The 18,447-nt window shown below is 41.4% G+C and overlaps 1 protein-coding gene across 1 annotated transcript in view; it reads right to left on the bottom strand.

Annotated features, from left to right (window-relative positions):
• Nucleotides 1–18,407, bottom strand: part of ARL3 (ADP ribosylation factor like GTPase 3) — a 32,752-nt gene extending 14,345 nt beyond the window's left edge. The window contains exons 1-3 of the mRNA XM_060105249.1: nucleotides 18,360–18,407; nucleotides 11,752–11,895; nucleotides 7,198–7,314 (exon numbers count right to left, since the gene is read on the bottom strand). Of these exons, the coding sequence (XP_059961232.1) occupies nucleotides 7,198–7,314; nucleotides 11,752–11,895; nucleotides 18,360–18,362 (264 nt within the window). The 5' untranslated portion in view covers nucleotides 18,363–18,407. The remainder of the gene's footprint in view (nucleotides 1–7,197; nucleotides 7,315–11,751; nucleotides 11,896–18,359) is intronic.
• Between the last annotated feature and the right edge of the window lie 40 nt (nucleotides 18,408–18,447).

Genomic DNA, 18,447 nt, shown 5'->3' with positions numbered 1-18,447 from the left:
ATTTTCATTAAAAGAGTCAAAAGGGGGCTTTTCCTAAACTGTACATAAATTCTTCCTATCATTTAGTATTGTTCTCACATAACTTTTATAGAATTTGAAAAGTATTGTACAATAATTCCAGGAGGAAGGATATAAAACAACTGCCCCATTTATTAAAAGGGCCAAGTGAGAAAGTCCTAAGCACAAACCAGTCTCCAGTGATCCCACAAATCTGTTTTTCTATGGTGGCACATGATTCTCCTGGTTACCCCCTCCCCAGCGCTGCCCAGTTTTTTCCTGCAAGTATCTGTTTGCTTGAGGTCAATAGCTAAGGATAAGGATAGCCTCTTTTTCTTCCTTTCTTTTTCTTGTTAATAACATAGGTGCAAAACCATTTTTTAACTTTATTTTAATTTTTTAAAATTAATTTTTATTGGAGTACAGTTGCTTTACAATGTTGTGTTAGTTTCTACTGTACAGGAAAGTGAATCAGCTATACGTATACATATATCCCCTCTTTTTTTGGATTTCCTTCCTATTTAGGTCACCACAGAGCACTGAGTTCCCTGAGCTACAGAGTAGGTTCTCATTAGGTATCTATTTTATACATAGTATCAATAGTGTATATATGTCAATCCCAGTCTCCCAATTCATCCCACCCCCGCCCCTTCCCCCCTTGGTGTAACTTTTAATTTTATATTGGAGTATAGTTGATTAACAATGTTGTGTTAGTTTCAGGTGTACAGCAAAGTGATTCAGTTATACATATACATGTATCTATTCTTTTTCAAATTATTTTCCCATTTAGGTTGCTACATAATAACTGAGCAAAAAAATGAATCCAAAAACAGATTATCAAATAAAAAATACTCAGAAAGTATTAAAGAAAGTTAAATATAGTGCTTTTCACTGCTCTTAAAACACTATGGATCTTCAAAAATTAAGTTTCATAAACCTATTCTAAAATAAACTTATAATCCATGGCACTCAGAATGAGAATGATGCTTTAAGCGGAGCCAATTCACACCTTCATTGGCAACTGCTTGGAAATTTTTATTTGGTTGTGGGAGGAAGACCTAGAGAAAAAGATTTTTTCTGGATGGAAGTTCAGCCAATTTTGGATTATCCAGAGACTGATTATCCACCATGTGAATGGAAGGCTCTTTGTTTCTCCTCTTGCTTCTGGTCCTCCTCCCTCCTGCTGCCACCTTTTGGCCATTTTATTGCTCTTAAGTATTTCTCCACCAGAGGGGTAGACGGAGACAGAAGAGATGACACTAAAAAGTGTGGCCTTTTATTGATAGCTTGAGCAGAAGTCTTAAGAGGAGGGTGAAAATGACTAATAAGTTTTCTGGATAACCTGTTTTCAGTTATTTGTGCTCTAGTAGTACTGATGCTCAAGTGTGAGTGATGTTATGGAGATAATACAAGAGATGGTTGTTTGAGCTCTATCTCACTTGATGTCCTTTGGATACAGAAATGATGGCAAATTACCTTAAATTATGTTGTGTTTAAACACAAAACTAATAATGATAAAGTAAATGGAGTTTGGTATTAATATTAATATATACCTTGAAAAAAATGATGTGTTTTTATCTATCAAAAGGCTGTTATTTCCTGGCACAAGAGAAATGGAAGACATCCTATCCCCTCCCTTCTATCATATCTCAGGATTAATTTCTTAGTCACTTCCCCCAAATTAATAAAGCTGAAGTCATGTTCTCAGTGTCATCATCCCTGAGAATAACTGCACTTTTAGGAGTTGCTCTGATTCTTTCAAACCTCTAGAGAAACATATAATTTAAAGTGGGGGTTGGTACTCTTTTTCTGTAAGGGGTCAGGTAGTAAATATTTTAGGTTTTGTGGCCCATACAATCTCTTTCACAGCTATTGAACTTTGCTCCTGTAGTGCATAAGCAACCATAAAAAAAATACATGAACAAATGGACGTCGCTGTGTTCCAACAGAACTCTATTTACGGACACTGAAATTTGAATTTCATATAATTTTCATGTGTCATGAAATCTTATTCTTCTTTTGATTTTTTGTTCAACCATTTAAAAATGTCAAAACCATTCTTAGCTCACGAGACACAATAACGGGAGGCAGGCTGGATCAGTTTGTCGACACCTGCTCTAAAGCAAGACTGTATTTTGGCACTCTAGAGAGAACTGAAAAGAATTAACCAGGCAACGAAATGCATCAAGCCTCAACCCTGCTCTTCGAGGCAGCGTGGAGTCTAGTGTAACAGGTCTTTTCAACCAACAGTGGAAGACTATTAAATACAGGCAAACTAATGTAACCCATCCACCACTGTCAGTCCAAGCTGCTACAAAACGGGCAGTTGGGGGCTAAGAGCCCCAAAGCCTTAGAATCTAACCCTGGGGACTCAGCTGCTCCTCAAGACTTGTTTAGTCTCAAATAGCACTGGAAAATAAAAAAAGGTTTGACTCAATCCAAAATATTGTCTGATACTGGCAGCATAATATAGCTGGAGAAAGCTCCTCTAGGGTTACTGTGAACTTATTTTTGCTGGATTGTCCAATAATTCCTAGGTGCTCTCAGCTAATGGGAAGTGTGGAATCCAGGGTCATATTACAACTACCTTGCAGTCTACCCTCAAGATGTTAGAGCTTATGATTTAAAATTACCCTGATCTGTAGACCAGAAAGTTTCTGAGACCTCCTCGTGGAGCCTTAAGGCATTAATGTCCTTATATACAGCTCTTTTTAAAGGAATTTATTTATTTATTTATTTATTTATTTAGGCTGTGCTGGGTCTTAGTTGCGGCACGCGGGATCTTCACTGTGGCATGCGGGATCTTTTTTAGTTGCGGCATGTGGACTTCTTAGTTGTGGCATGCGAACTCTTCGCAGCGGCATGCATGTGGGATCTAGTTCCCCGACCAGGGATTGAACCCAGGCCCCCTGCATTGCAAGTGTGGAGTCTTACCCACTGGACCACCAGGGAAGTCCCTATACAGTCCTTATTTGGACATTTCTTTCAAAGTACCTAATCCAGTAGATGAACAGATAGAACTGTGATTTCTCTCAATTGCCTGCTTTTTCCCAACTCTTGACTCAAAACGTAAAGGAGAATCTATAGCCTTTTCTTCCCCCAGTTTTATTGTGACATAATTGACATACAGCACTGTTTAAGGTGTATAGCATAATGATTTGGCTTGACTCTATAGCTTTTGTATATTAGCCTTATAGCCTGCAAATTTGCTGTAATCACTTATTAGTTCCAGGACTTTCCTTGTTGATTTTTGGGATTTGAAAGACTTTTTTTTTTTTTTGCAGTACACGGGCCTCACACTGTTGTGGCCTCTTCCATTGCGGAGCACATGCTCCAGACGTGCAGGCTCAGCGGCCATGGCTCACGGGCCCAGCCACTCCGCGGCATGTGGGATCCTCCCGGACCGGGGCACGAACCCGTGTCCCCTACATCGGCAGGCAGACTCTCAACCACTGCGCCACCAGGGAAGCCCTTGAAAGACTTTTAATGTTCAGTTTTTCTAACACATAGTTTCATACAATTTAGAGACTCATCTCTACATTTCAAGTATTCGTGAGTGAAATGATATGATGGCTTGGATTTGCTTTAAAATACTCAAAAAAAAAAAAGTAGTGGTAGGGGAGATGAAACAAGATTGCCAAAGCTGAAATTAAGGAAGCCAGATGATGGACAGGTATCTAGGGTTTCATTAAGCTATTTTTTTGACCTCTACATAAATTTGAAAATTTCTAAAATTATATTTCAAAACCAGACACATTATTTGAGATTATAGAAGAAATTTCTATATTAAAGGGAAAAATTTTCTTTTTTCCCAACATTTCTCTTCTGTTCTCCTGGAAGGTATATAATATATTTTGGAAGAATAACTGGTTGAATAGATGGATAAATGGATGGATGCATGTGTCTCATCTTTTTGTTCTCATCCATTTAAACCTTCAACCTGGCACAAGGAATATACTGGAACTTACCTTCACCATGGGCCAGAAATATCATGAGCCCATGTGACGGCCATCTCAGTACCTCACATGTGTTTATTGATTTGATGATAGTACAATTTTATATTTTGATATTATTCCCCATTTAAGAATCATGATAAATAAATTCACTACTTCTCATAAACCCTCTGTGAAGTAGATGTTCCACCCAGTTCATAGAATTAATAAGCCTCTGGACTTGACCACAATGATACAGAATCATAGAACCTTAGAGTTGGGAGGGAATTTAGAAGTTATAGAACGCCACATTCTACCTAATGCTGGAATCCATCTATAACAATTATCCATTTCATTTATTTGGTACTTTTCTAAGCACTGGGGATACAACAGTTAAAAAAAAAAAAAGAAAAGAAAAGTTCGTGTATTCATGTAGCTTACATTACAGTTGGGGAGAAAGGTAATAAATAAAAATATGTCTGAGGTGAGGGACTACACCATGAGAATATCTAAGGAAAAAGAATTCTAGGGCTTCCCTGGTGGCGCAGTGGTTGAGAGTCCGCCTGCCGATGCGGGGGACACGGGTTCGTGTCCCGGTCCGGGAAGATCCCACGTGCCGTGGAGCGGCTGGGCCCGTGAGCCATGGCCACTGAGCCTGCGCATCCGGAGCCTATGCTCCACAACAGGAGAGGCCGCAGTAGTGAGAAGCCCGCGTACTGCACAAAAAAAAAAAAAAAAAGAATTCTAGCATTGTAAATAGTGATGACAAAGGCCCGGAGGTGGGAGCATGCCTGTGTTCCAGGAATGGCAAGGAGGCCAGTGTGGCTGGCACCAGGTGAGAAGGGCTTGGAAGAGGAGTCAGCAGGTAGGGGGCTTCGTGGACCACTGTAAGAACCTTGGCTTTAACTCTGAGCTGGGAAGCTTATGTTTTAATAGGATCAATATAGCTATAGTGTTGAGGAGAGACTTAAGGGAGGCAATGCAGAAGTTAGGAGGCTAGTTAGAATGATACTGCAATAATCAATGCACTGGGGGCTTCCCTGGTGGTGCAGTGGTTAAGAATCTGCCTGCCAATGCAAGGGACACGGGTTCGAGCCCTGGTCCAGGAAGATCCCACATGCCGTGGAGCAACTAAGCCCGTGCGCCACAACTGCTGAGCCTGCACTCTAGAGCCTGCAAACCACAACCACTGAGCCCACATGCCACAACTACTGAAGCCCGTGCGCATGGAGTCTGTGCTCCGCAACAAGAGAAGCCACCGCAATGAGAAGCCCGTGTAGCCCCCGCCCGCTGCAACTAGAGAAAGCCCGTGCGCAGCAATGAAGACCCAATGCAGCCAAATAAATAAATAAATAAATAAAAACAATAAATAAATTAAATAAAAATCAATGCACAGTAGCAGTGGCGATGGAGAGAAGTGGGCAGATTCTAGAAATATTTTGAAAGTAGAATTGACAGGATTGGCTGATGGAGAAGATGCGGGGAGTGAAAAGGAGCCCAGGATGAGTCCAGTGCTTCTGGATGAATGGGACTGTCATTTACTGAGAAGACTGGAGAAGAAGATTTGGGCAGGGGTGGATGAAGATAGGAATTCGGTTTTGGACATGTTGAGGTTGAGGGGACTTACTAGCCACTGGTGTTCAGGTGTCAAATTGGCAGCTGGCTGTATATGAGACTGAGTTCCAGGTTGGAGGTAACAGTTTGGGATTCACCGGCATGTAGGTGGTGATTAACGCCTTGAAATTGGATGAGGTCATCTAAGCAGCGACTTAAGAGAAAAAAAGCACAGGCCTGAACTCTGGGGCACTCCAACATTTGGAGGTTGGGAGATAAGGATAAAATAGCAATGGAGATTGAGGAGGAGTAGCCAGTGAGACAGGAGGAAAACCAAGATAGAATGGAATTCTGGAAGCCAAGGAAAGACAATGTTTCAAGGACAGCACGACCAACTATGTTAAATGTGCTGACAGGTCAAGTGAGATGAGTAATGAAACCTGAACATGGGACTCGGCACCGTGGATGCTCGGTGAGCCTGAATGGAGGGTTCCGAGTGCCTGCGGGGAGAGGAAGTGAAGACAGAGAGCACAGAAAATTCTTTTAAGGAGTTGTAAAGAGAGGCTGAGGAATGGGACAGTATCTAGAGGAGGATGTGCAGGAAGCCGAGAGTTCTTTGTTTTAAGCAAGAGCAACTACAGGATGTGTGCATGCTGATAGGAGTGAGCAGGTAGAAAGAGACACCTAGGAAGCAGAAGCAGAGAGGGAAGCTGTCTGAGATGCAAGGTGAGTTCTACTGGCAATGAAGACATCGACGTGTTTTTGCAGCTTACTGTCTGTGGTCATAGTTAAAGTAAATTCAAACTTTCAGTTAGAGGTTAACGGAAATATGATGCAACATTTTTTCCTATCCAAGTTCATGAAAGGCCCTGGTTTTACGGTACGACCATGAGTGAGTGGCTGAGGTGGGGTGGATGGCAAGCTCGCTGGAAGGGAGGTGAAGGAGCTGAGAGGCCGAGGGATTGGAGAAATCATGCACCTGGAGAGTAAAATCTCCAAGAATCCTAAAACAGTAGTCCTAGAGAACTTGGCAGTGAGCTAGGAGCTCAAGTCTCAGCCTCTGCTTGCGTGAATGCTGCCTGAGCCAGGAATCCCAGTGCAGAAGGAATCCCAGAAGCCTGAGGCGGCTTCTTCTACTTCTGGACAGTTAAGATTATAGGAAACTTCTTCCTTATTCTGAGTTAAACCCTAATACTCCCCAAACTGCTCCTTGCCTGGTCCCCTAGAACTATTCACAATGAAGCCAATCTCTCAGACTTAAGATAGTTCCTGAAGCAACTAGAGACAGTTCCAAGCATTTTCTCTTCCAGGAAGGACATCGTCAGGTCTTTCAACCATTTCTCATACATCATGGTTTCCAGGACCTTCACTATCTTGGTTGCTCTCTTTGGGATATACCTGATTCATTGATTTCCTTGGGTTGATGGAGTCAATGGCACAATCTTCTGACTTCTGCTGTTCAAATCACTATGGTAATTAATAAACACTTTATTTGCCAAGGTGGGTGTGGGCACAACATTGTTACTGAGCAACAGAAAAACATCTTACATAAATTACACGAAGCTCCACAATCTGTCGGCTAGCTCTAAACTCATAGTGATGAAGAGCAATGTTACGGCAATGGAATTATTGACAAGAAAGAAAATTACAGTGTAAATGTTAGTAAGACAGGGGAGAAGAGATTATGAATTGATGCATCAGAAGGAGTACTTACGAGAATATCAGTGTTTTCAAAATAATTCCTCCAGTATGGTCTGATTTTCCTCTGTCCACCAATGTCCCATACATTCAGCTTAAAACCTTGTGATTGTACACTTTTGATGTTAAAACCCTGAAACAAAAAATACCAAGTTTTACTGGGCTTTGAGATCAATTTCTGACAAAGTTACATTTACCAGCTCTGTTATTTATTAATTCGGAGGTACTCTGCCAGGTGTGACACCGATGATACTGAGAACAGTGTGCTCTGATAGGGAACAAAGATGTATTTACACGTGGTACTGTCACTCAGGTTGGAGTCAGTGTTGATGATGTCATGCTGAGTGCACACACACATGGAACTGCTGAGGATGACTTGGTATGAGAACAGCTCTGGTAATCAACACAGACCCCCGCCCACCCCGTGAGTCCTCAGCATGGTGAAATTTAACAGGCCATTACATGTAACTAACAAAAAAACAAAGCTGAATCTGCAGACTCAACACAACAGAACAAATGTTAAGTTTAAAAAGAGGCAAGGGGCTTCCCTGGGCGCAGTGGTTAAGAATCCGCCTGCTGGGCTTCCCTGGTGGCGCAGTGGTTGGGAGTCCGCCTGCCTTTGCAGGGAACACTGGTTCGTGCCCCGGTCTGGGAAGATCCCACATGCCGCAGAGTGGCTGGGCCCATGAGCCATGGCCGCTGAGCCTGCGCGTCCCGGAGCCTGTGCTCCGCGGCGGGAGAGGCCATGGCGGTGAGAGGCCCGCGCACCGCAAAAAAACCCAAAAAACAAAAAACGAAAAGGAAGGACCTGAACTCAGGACACGAAGGGGGAGGCTGGTTTGTAACTGGAGTAGCACCCCTCATACAGGTGGTGATGAAAACAAACCAACAAACCAACAAGTGGGCATTTGAAACTGTTCTTTAATTGGTATCTCTGATGAACTTGAAAAGAAAGTATTCATTTTCAGGACAGTGACTCAAGGTGGAACTTTGGGGAAGGTAAGCCAATCAGGGGCAGGAAGAAGGGTGAGCTGGGAGTTCATGTGCAGAGAAACAAATTAACAAGACCTTTGGGGTTCGAAGAGAAGGCATTTTATGCGCAAGATTTTAAAAAAAATCTTCTTGCAAGAATGACATAATGAAATCAGGATTTGAAAAATCCGATCAACAGCCTGCTCCCACAGAAGTGACATTTCATCCAAAATAGCTGGAGTTAAGTGGGTCTGGGGATGCCTCCATAAACATTTGCCTCTTCTGGCAGCTCCCCAGCACTACCGCCTTACACAGAAGGAGAAGGCACAGGGCAACGGTACGGGAACACTGCCACCTAAGTTCCACTGAGGACAGTCACTAGAGGACAACAGGGGATGATGCTTACTACTGCTCCTCTAAAAGGCCAATGACTGAATAAATTAGAAGTTTTAGAACTCCTAAGGGAAGTGGCTTAAGCTTATTGTAAAAGCGCACTTCATTCTGACTCATTGACAAAACCCCTTTTATGCGTTTAAAAATTCTACACTTAACTACAGTAGTAAATGTCAGACCCAGCAACAAATCCTTTCTGGAATGAGGGAATAAATAAGTGTAAATCCTAGAATTTGACCATATGTGTCAGCTGCCTTAAAAGTCTGTAAGTCGGGCTTCCCTGGTGGCACAGTGGTTGAGAGTCTGCCTGCCAATGCAGGGGACATGGGTTCGAGCCCCGGTCCAGGAAGATCCCACATGCCACAGAGCAACTAAGCCTGTGTGCCACAGCTGCTGAGCCTGTGCTCTAGAGCCTGTGCGCCACAACAAGAGAAGCCACCGCAATGAGAAGCCCGCGGACCGCAACGAAGAGTGGCCCCCGCTCGCTGCAACTAGAGAAAGCTCATGTTTAGCAGCGAAGACCCAATGTAGCCAAAAATAAAGAAAAAATAAAGAAAAGAAAAATAAATTAAAAAAAAAAAGTCTGTAAGTCACCAGACCCAACAAATCTACTAAGAAATTATTCTAAGGAAGTAATAATGAATGGGTGCAAACATTTAGAGATGTGTACTGTATAAGTATCTGCATACAGAACAATGTAGAAATATGTTCAAGATACATTATTAAGTGAAAAAGATTATACAAAACAGTATACTCTGTATGAGCCATTTTTACTTTCTATTTTAAATATGCCCACCATATATGGGCAAAGAAAAAAACCTGAAAGGATACATTCTCAAATGTTAACAGTGGTTATGTCTGACTGGGCATTATAGGTGATTTCTAGTTTCTCAATTTTACCTATTTATACATTCTAAGTTTACTACAATGAGCATCTATCACTTTTTCTAATATAAAACAAAAACACAAAAAAGTGTGTTTTTAAAGACTAAATACGAAACCTTGACATAATGCCAGAGTCACCCATAACATAACAAACAGAGCCTGAAAGTTAGAATTGGAGCTTTGTGTGCATAACTAGGATTTCATTTCCCTGCTCACAGTGTGGACGTCCTCATTTTAGTGGTGCTCTTGAGAGAGACAGCCTCTCACTAACACGAAAAAAACCCCTAGCCCTTCTTTTTCTGGCAGAAATCCTGACACGCTAATATGTGTTTTCAGCCCTTCTAGGCTAGACTACTGTAATTTGCTCCTCCTCAGGCCATACATTAAATTTGTTCAGAAGCTGTAAAATTGCTCATTTGGTAGCAGTTGAAATGACTTTTCTGCAAAGAGCTGTGAATCAGTAAGACTCGCTGGCCGTGAAGTACACACACCAGCACAGCCATTCAAACCCGACACCAAGCTCTTATCACAGGACAGTGACAGAAAATGGTAAATAACTCTGGTTGTGCTGAAACCTCTAACGCTCAAACACTTAAAAGTAAGACCAACAGGGCTACCCCTAGTTAGGAAACCCAAAGGCCTGGCCAAAGGTCAAGCTCTCTCAGGATTTCCTGCAGGGAAGGAGGTCTAAAGAACCCACTAGAGTTCTTCCAGGCAGGACTTGTTTCCAACATCCACGCTGGGAGCACCACCGTCTTTGTGCTTTGCTTGCTTAGCCCTACGAAAGAGGAGGGTTGATGAGGCTGGATTTAAAAATACAGGTAGGGCTTCCCTGGTGGTGGGAAGTGGTTAAGTGGTTAAGAATCTGCCTGCCAATGCAGGGGACATGGGTTCAAGTCCTGGTCCGGGAAGATCCCACATGCCGCGGAGCAACTAAGCCTGTGTACCACAACTACTGAGCCTGCGCTCTAGAGCCCACAAGCCACAAGTACTGAACCTGCGTGCCGCAACTACTGAAGCCCACGCGCCTAGAGCCCATGCTCCACAATAAGAGAAGCCACGGCGATGAGAAGCCTGCGCACCTCAACGAAGAGTAGCCCCCGCTCGCCGCAACTAGAGAAAGCCTGTGCGCAGCAACAAAGACCCAACGCAGCCAAAAATAAATAAAAATACAGGTAACTGTTTTTTTATTTAAAAAATTGAGGGACTTCCCTGGCAGTCCAGTGGTTAGGACTCCACGCTTCCACTGCAGGGGGCGCAGGTTCCATCCCTGGTTGGGGAACTGAGATCCCGCGTGCATGCCGTGTGGCGAGGGCCCCCAACCCCCACCAGCCCCCCCTCCCAAAAAATCTAAAAAATTGAGGGAGTCCCCTGGTGGCCTAGTGGTTAGGATTCTGGGCTTTCACTGCTATGGCCCCAGTTCAATCCCTGGTCAGGGAACTGAGATCCTGCAAGCCACATGCTGTGGCAAAAAAAAAAAAAAAAAAAAAAAAAAAGGACATATATTTGTATTTATTAAGTCTGAAAAATACACACTAAAAGTGGTTTTTCTCACAGCACTGTTTTTTTTCCTTTATGCTCTCTCTGTATTTTTCTACATGTATTAGTTTCAAAATCAGAGAAGATAAAGCTATTTCTAAAAAGGAATTACTTAGGCCTCCCTGGTGGCGCAAGTGGTTGAGAGTCCGCCTGCCGATGCAGGGGATACGGGTTCGTGCCCCGGTCTGGGAGGATCCCATATGCCGCGGAGCGGCTGGGCCCGTGAGCCATGGCCGCTGAGCCTGCGCGTCCGGAGCCTGCGCGTCCGGAGCCTGTGCTCCGCAAGGGGGGAGGCCACAACAGTGAGAGGCCCGCATACCGCAAAAAAAAAAAAATAAAAAATAAAAAAAAATAAAAAGGAATTACTTAGATCAGAGGGAAGTGATTGTATCTTGCTATGTACAGACATATAAATTTATATTATTTCTTTTTAAAAATTATTGTAAAATATATGTAACATAAAATTTACCTTTTTAACCATTTTTAAGTGTGCAGCTCAGTGGCATTAAGTACATTCACTCTTGTGCAACCATCACCGCCATCCATCCAGCCCCTGGGTAACCACTGTTCTCTCTCCTGTCTCTATGAATTTGACAACTCTAAGTATATCACATAAATGGAATCTCTTGATATATTTTGAAATCTGAGATTACTTTAAAATTGTATAGACTTTTCTCAGTAACAAAACTTACAAATGGACAAAACTCTATCTCCCATTTTGTTTATTGCTATTACCATCTTCCACGTGTCACACAAGCATCGGGGGCAAGGCAGCGCTCACCTGTGTAGGTGTGATGTGGCTGATGTCTTCAGATGCCAGCTGCTTCAGAAGAGTGGTCTTACCAGCATTATCCAAGCCCAGGAGAAGGATTCTCACCTCCTGGTCTGGTGCACTTTTCAATTTGCGCAAAATTGAGAGTAAGCCCTTGAACAACCATGAAGAACAGAGATTACTTTGGAGGCACTGACTTTGATATTACTGGGTATCAGAATGCCTTCTCCTCCTTGAAAAAAGTGCTTGGTTGTGGAGAGCTTATAGTACTATTTTCCACTTTAATGTCATTTATTCCATTTGCTTATAAGTTTTGGCAGAAATACTTTAGTAAATTCAGCAACTTAATAAATAGCCTGGCTTATTCCTGCTCCTTCTATTAATCCAGCTTAGCAGTCACCCCAAAACTCCTGGAAGTATGTACTACTAACCAACTCCCATTCCTGAAGCCCTTTTTATATATATATATATATATATATATATATATATATATATATATATATATATATACCAGAGCACCCTACCAGAGCACCCATCATATCTGACTGTAGGGAATTTATTTTTGTATTTTTCTCCTTTATACTAGAGTGAAGTTTCTTGTGCATAAGGACTATAGATAGCTTCCATCTCCCACAATGCCTGGCGCTTATTAGACACTATATGATAGCTGTTGAAATAAACAGAATTACCCACCCAAGTTAATGTAAGATTTTAAGGTACTAAGGTACTATTCAAAAGGTTGTAGAAAATTGCACTTGGGCTCTCTTTTTAAGACTTTATTTTAGTTCTTGTTTAAGACTCCATCATTCAAAATACTCTATCATCTTCTAACTTTCACATGACCCTTACAGTATAGCTGCGCAGTATAGATTATCTATGTTTTTCAGATGAAGGATCTAATACAACAGAGAAATTAGGGAATTGAAAGGTCATTCCGGAAGCAAAAAAACATTAAAGTTTAACCAGGGTATTTTTGACTAGTAATCTAATATTTCCATTTCTTGTTGTTATTATTCTTTTAATGGATGGAAATAAGCCATGCTGCTTTTTAGCTAAGAACATAAGAAAAATCTTACAAGATAGTTATTTGTTCTGTCTTGCAGCTGACAATCATTTTCCAATGAGGCATGGTTACATCAAGAATCAAAGAATCCCAGAGTTTAAAGGGCATATAATCTAATCTCCCAGCCCAAGTGGAAATTCCTTCAAACTGAGTCTTACAATTATGTAAAATGGTTATGTTTTTAATCTGCATCGCACCAGGAAATAACTCAAACCAGTCTGTTCACTAAGATCAAATGATAATTCTGTGAAATAATTTTCAAGAGTTGAGACAATGATATGCAAATATGCATAATTATAAGAATTCCCTTCTGCTTCAGAGGCCCTTTGTTTACCACTTTTAGTACTGTATTCGCACTGACCGTTAACCTCTCTATGCCTCAATCTGTCAGCAATAAAATGTAACATTTAGTTTAAGACAGACAAATTCTATCCCAAAAGATTTGGAGAAGAGAGAATGAATAAATTTGAAACAAACAAACAAAAAAAGATTAAGCAAGTCTTTTTTTTTATGGCATATTTTTTCTTTTGTTTTTTATCTTCTCCAGCCTTGAATTATTTGACACCATTCCTTTTTAAAACTCTGTTTATGAGCAATCTCCCTGGCTTCTATTAGCTACACTGCAATCACTCATTTATAATACCACCTTTCAGAACAGTTAAAATTAGAATTCTGAGCTCCTTAAGGGACTGGTGATATAAAAAGGCTAAGAACAGGCAAAACACATTGTACTACTCCTCCTGAGTTCCTGATTAGATGTCCTCATTATCCTTTCCAATAAAATTCTAAAACAACTGGAATTTATCACATTTGTACATTAAACAATGGTACAGGTAAAGAAAGTTCTTATGCATCATTTACTAGTGTAGACATTGTGAAAGAATCTGTTTTCTATAAAATATTTTCAAGGTTCAAAATAAATGTTTTAGGTTTTTCCTCATGTGTCTCTTTCAAAAAAAATCAGTATATACAAATACTGCTTTCTGCAGGCTGAGAGCTTTTACATACTCATTATATTTGAAATTGAATGATTAAAAAAACATAATTTCTATTCGTCTTAAAAGGAGAAAAGCAAAACACAGATGAGAAAGAAAACATTCTAACTACAACTAAACTTTATAAAACTAATAGTATAAAAAAATAATACTTCTATATTTCCAATGAGCAATTTTCCTCATCAGCAAACAATAACTTCACATGTTGCACCTTTAAATGAAATTACAGAGAAATGGAAAGTTCAGCTAATATTTTCTTCCAGAGAAATAACAAATGGTATCTCAAGCATGGTCTAGGCAAGACAAATGCAAATATAGTACAGCATCATATTAACCCAACTCCTGAGGACAGGGGATCACAGGATTATTAGCGTTTGCTAAATAGGGAAGAGGATATTTATAGATATCAGGGTTCTGCCTGAAAGGTACAAAGTAAGCTGATTTAAAAGGCTGGACAAAAGAGCAGAATAAGTCTACTCTATGCTTCTATCCATATATGTCTATAGTTAATGTCAAACGACATTAGAAGTTTGACAAAAGCCATTAGAAGTTAATTTTATTATGGGGCTGAGTTTTGCAGTATAAATACAAGGAAATGAATTTTTAGTGTATTTTTGGTCAAAACATCCATTCATTCATTCATTTATATTAAACACCCATAATATGTTCCAAGTACAATGGTGAGCAAAACAGATATGATCTCTATGTAGGATGGGTACTCCTATGACATTAAATAAAGGCAATTTAAGAAACAAGAACTTTAGTTAATTGTGTATCGTGCGGTATCAGCATGCATGCACACAAGTTATCTGCACCCTGGTGGACAGAAGTGGTCTGACAGCCACAAAACATTTAAACAAACTTTTCTATAGGCAAATCATGACTAGACATGCTGTTGACTATGGACATTTTATCTGCCTCAAAATCAGCTTAACTTCAACTACAGGCAGAGGCATGGTGTACTGACCTAAAATGATACAAACTAGGTCATTCAAAGAAACTAGGGTGGTGGAGAGGGAGAGAGGAATATGTTGGTATATGGAAAATATATGTGACTGGGAGGACCAGCTAAAATTTAAGTATTAAAATTAGTAAGCCAGCTGTCAGGTACATGCACTCCCCATACCTAGCTTAAATGGAACTGACTTCAATTTACTTTTACCTCACCAAAAAAAACCTGGTGCTGCCAGTGAGATGTTATTAATTTCCAGGAATTTGTATAGCTTTGTGTGTGTGTGTGTGTGTGTGTGTGTGTGTGTTTACAGTTCAAGAAATCCACAAGAGAATCCTTTATTCTGTATGCAATGAATGGTCCATTCGAAGAGAAAAAAACTTTCTAAGATGTTGTTTTTCCATTTATTGTTCAGAACATCATTTTTATACCTCTGTATTTCTTACTATTCAAAGCCAAGTCACGTGAGGTACAGGGAAGCAGCTGATTGATTTAAAGTTGGGTCATGTGATTTAAAAACCAGTGGCAGGGCTTCCCTGGTGGCTCAGTGGTTGAGAGTCCGCCTGCCGATGCAGGGGAAACGGGTTCGTGCTCCAGTCTAGGAAGATCCCACATGCCGCGGAGCGGCTGGGCCCATGAGCCATGGCCGCTGAGCCTGCGCGTCCAGAGCCTGTGCTCCGCAACGGAAGAGGCCACAACAGTGAGAGGCCCGCGTACCGCCAAAAACAAACAAACAAACAAACAAAACCAGTGGCAGCTGATTGATTTAAATCCTGGTCATATGACCTGAGGAGGGGGTGCTAAAAACTGCTTTTTTATCTCTGGCTCAGAATATCATATTTATAGCTTGGTTTTCCTTATGGTTTAGAAAACTTGAGCTGTCTCTCCTTGGAATCAGCAGGAGAAAAATACAGTATTTCAGGTTCATTCTTTTTTTTTTTTTGGATCTGCATATTCGTATAGCTTTGATAGGGAGAACCTCACCCAAATTTTGTCTTCTTTCTCCTTATCTCTCTACTAAATAAATACAACGTTTCCTGAGGAACAAAATACGGGCACCTCCTCAGGAAGAGTGGGTTCACACTTCATCAGAGTCCTAATGAAAAGAACATTATGGGCTTTAGAGTTTCATAGACTTTTATTCAACTTCCCTATGTGTAACCTCTGGCATAGTTCCATCTAGAAAATGGGAACGGTATTTATATCTCAAGAAAAATGCTATGAAGATTAAGTGAGATGATGTAAAGCATGCACATAGGGGGCACTCAAAACAGTAGTTGTGTTTATATTTTTCACTGACAATTTTTGACCGGAAAACATAATCTTGGGAACAATCTTCAAATGTTAAACATGCTAGATAACTACCACTAGGTTCATATATACAGAAATTACTCCATAAATAATTCCTAAATGGAGGACTCATCTATTAAATAACAGTGATTAGTTATGCACAAAAATTACTGTCATCTTAGTATTTCACCAAGGACTTGGTATCCTAAGGCAGGGGTAAAACAACTGAACCTCTAGGGGTTCAGAGAAACCAATAATGGGCTTTTGTTGCAGTTCTCCAAATTAAAAATAAGAATAAATATGTATTAGTCATAGCTAAAGGACTAAAAAAATAAATAAACCTGGGACTCACTCTTTACTAGCACAGTTACCACAGGGGCTCATGGGATACCAGATGTGACACACTTAATCACACCACTGACCGTTTAAATTCCATGTTCCACTTACAGTTCTAAGAATAGCTCACACTTTTGGAGACAGAAAAAAAAAAGTATTTTGGAAATCAGATAAAGAATCCTGAATAATTTGTCCTAATTTCTTATTGTTCATGGTAGGAAAAAAATAAAAAAGAAAAACAAAATCTCTCTTGATCACTGAATGCAACAGTCGTATACAACAGTGTTGTATACACTGTCAATTTGTTGTATACAGTGTCAATCTGCACCTGGAAACAGGACAGTGGTTAATTTATTGTGACTTGTAATTATAAATTAAACAATCATGAAATTACACAGTCCACTACATTGATAAACAAACTGGGAAAAGTTAGCCAACTGTTTCTCATTTATGATGCAATCTCTCTCTCTCGGTTTAGCATGCCTTTTTCATTTCAATTCTAGTTATTTTCTGTGTAAATATTTATGTTTGTACTCATTTGTTGAGAAAAACTTAGCCTTTAAATGGACAGCTTATGTATAAACGATTAATAAAAAGCAAACGTGTAAAAGTCTGTTTAGCCTGAGGTTAACAAAACTGCAATGTAGCAAGTGTTGAAATATGATTGGCAACTTCAGATCAAATAATTCTACTTCTTTAACGATCTGACAATGTTAAATCAATTGCAAAATTTTTTTCCTATCAAAATTTACTCATTGGATTATCTAACCAAATGTACATGTATTTTTTCCTTGTGAACATCTAGCTTCTTCTTACTTCATAAGTCAACAGAAGTGGTTCAACATTTCTAAAAGTCAAAAAGGGTCTGGAGTTGGGGCAGGGAAGTAACTATAAGCTTGAGTGTTAGCTCTTTGCAGCTGGTAAGCCAACCAACCTGCTCTAAATGCTCCAAAATCAATTTTTTCTTTGACTAGTTCTAAAACCACTCAATTCCATTTTAACACCCTCCAACTAACTGCAGAGAAATCAACAAGGAAGAGAGTGTCAAGAATCAAACATGTCACATATCATAATTTACAATTTGGGAAAGCTTTAATCTGGTCCGACAGAGAAAAGGCTTGCCCCAAGTGAATGGCCACCCTCCAGTTTTAATCTGCTCCAAACTGACATTAAGGCCTTTGGTTCTGGTGTGGTCAGATGCTGAGGAAGGTTGCAACAGGTCCGAAGGAAATACTAAGGACCGGGCAGCAAATCTGCCTCCACCGACATGGATTAAGTATTGAACGGGAAACTGGTCATCACCAACAACCAGACCTTGCAGAACCGTCAGCAAATAAATAACTTGGGACTGCAGAAGCGCGCCCTCCACGCAGACACCAAGACGGCGTAAAATCCACTAGGCATCCTTTCCAAGCGGCACCTCTTTGTGTCCTGGGATTTGCACCCTTCCCCCCAGAGGCCCGCACATCGCGAGGAAGAGGAGAGCTAGGCTACCATCTCCCCTGGTACCGCCGGCGCGACCTCAAAGATAGTAGCGCTGGCCCTCTCCCCGCTTCTGGCCGGGCACTGGCGAACCCCACTTTTCTGCGGCACGGGGAGGCCGATTCCCCGGGAAGATCTAAGCCTGCGTGCAGAGGCTGCTCTCCGTAGCTCCTCGGATCCGCCCTCATCTCATCCCCAGAGTAATGATGGAGCCCTGGCTCCGTACCGGGACAACCACGCACCCTTCCACAGCCCCTTCCAGCCCCTTCCCCTAGTTTCGGACCGGTTGCAAGCCCCGCCTTCCTCCCCAGGCCCAGATCTCCCTCCAGGGCCCACACTCGGGGCTCTCCGCCGCCCCCCGAAACCAATCCAGGACCCAGACAGCAGGCTGAGCGTCAATCCATTCCCTCCTGTCTTTAAGCGCAGTGCCCTGCCTTGGGCCTGGGGAAGGGAGGCGGGTGACCGGCCAGCTCCGGAGGGACCCAGGCCCCACACTCACCATCCTCCCGCCGAGTCCCTCCTCCTCCTCCTCCTCCTCCTCCTGCCTCCCCCGTTACCAGGGGCAACTCCTGCGGCACCGCCCCCGA

The sequence above is a fragment of the Mesoplodon densirostris genome, chromosome 1, assembly GCF_025265405.1.
Source record: "Mesoplodon densirostris isolate mMesDen1 chromosome 1, mMesDen1 primary haplotype, whole genome shotgun sequence".
Classification (NCBI taxonomy): Eukaryota; Metazoa; Chordata; class Mammalia; order Artiodactyla; family Ziphiidae; genus Mesoplodon; species Mesoplodon densirostris.
This window is presented reverse-complemented; position numbering and strand designations above follow the sequence as displayed.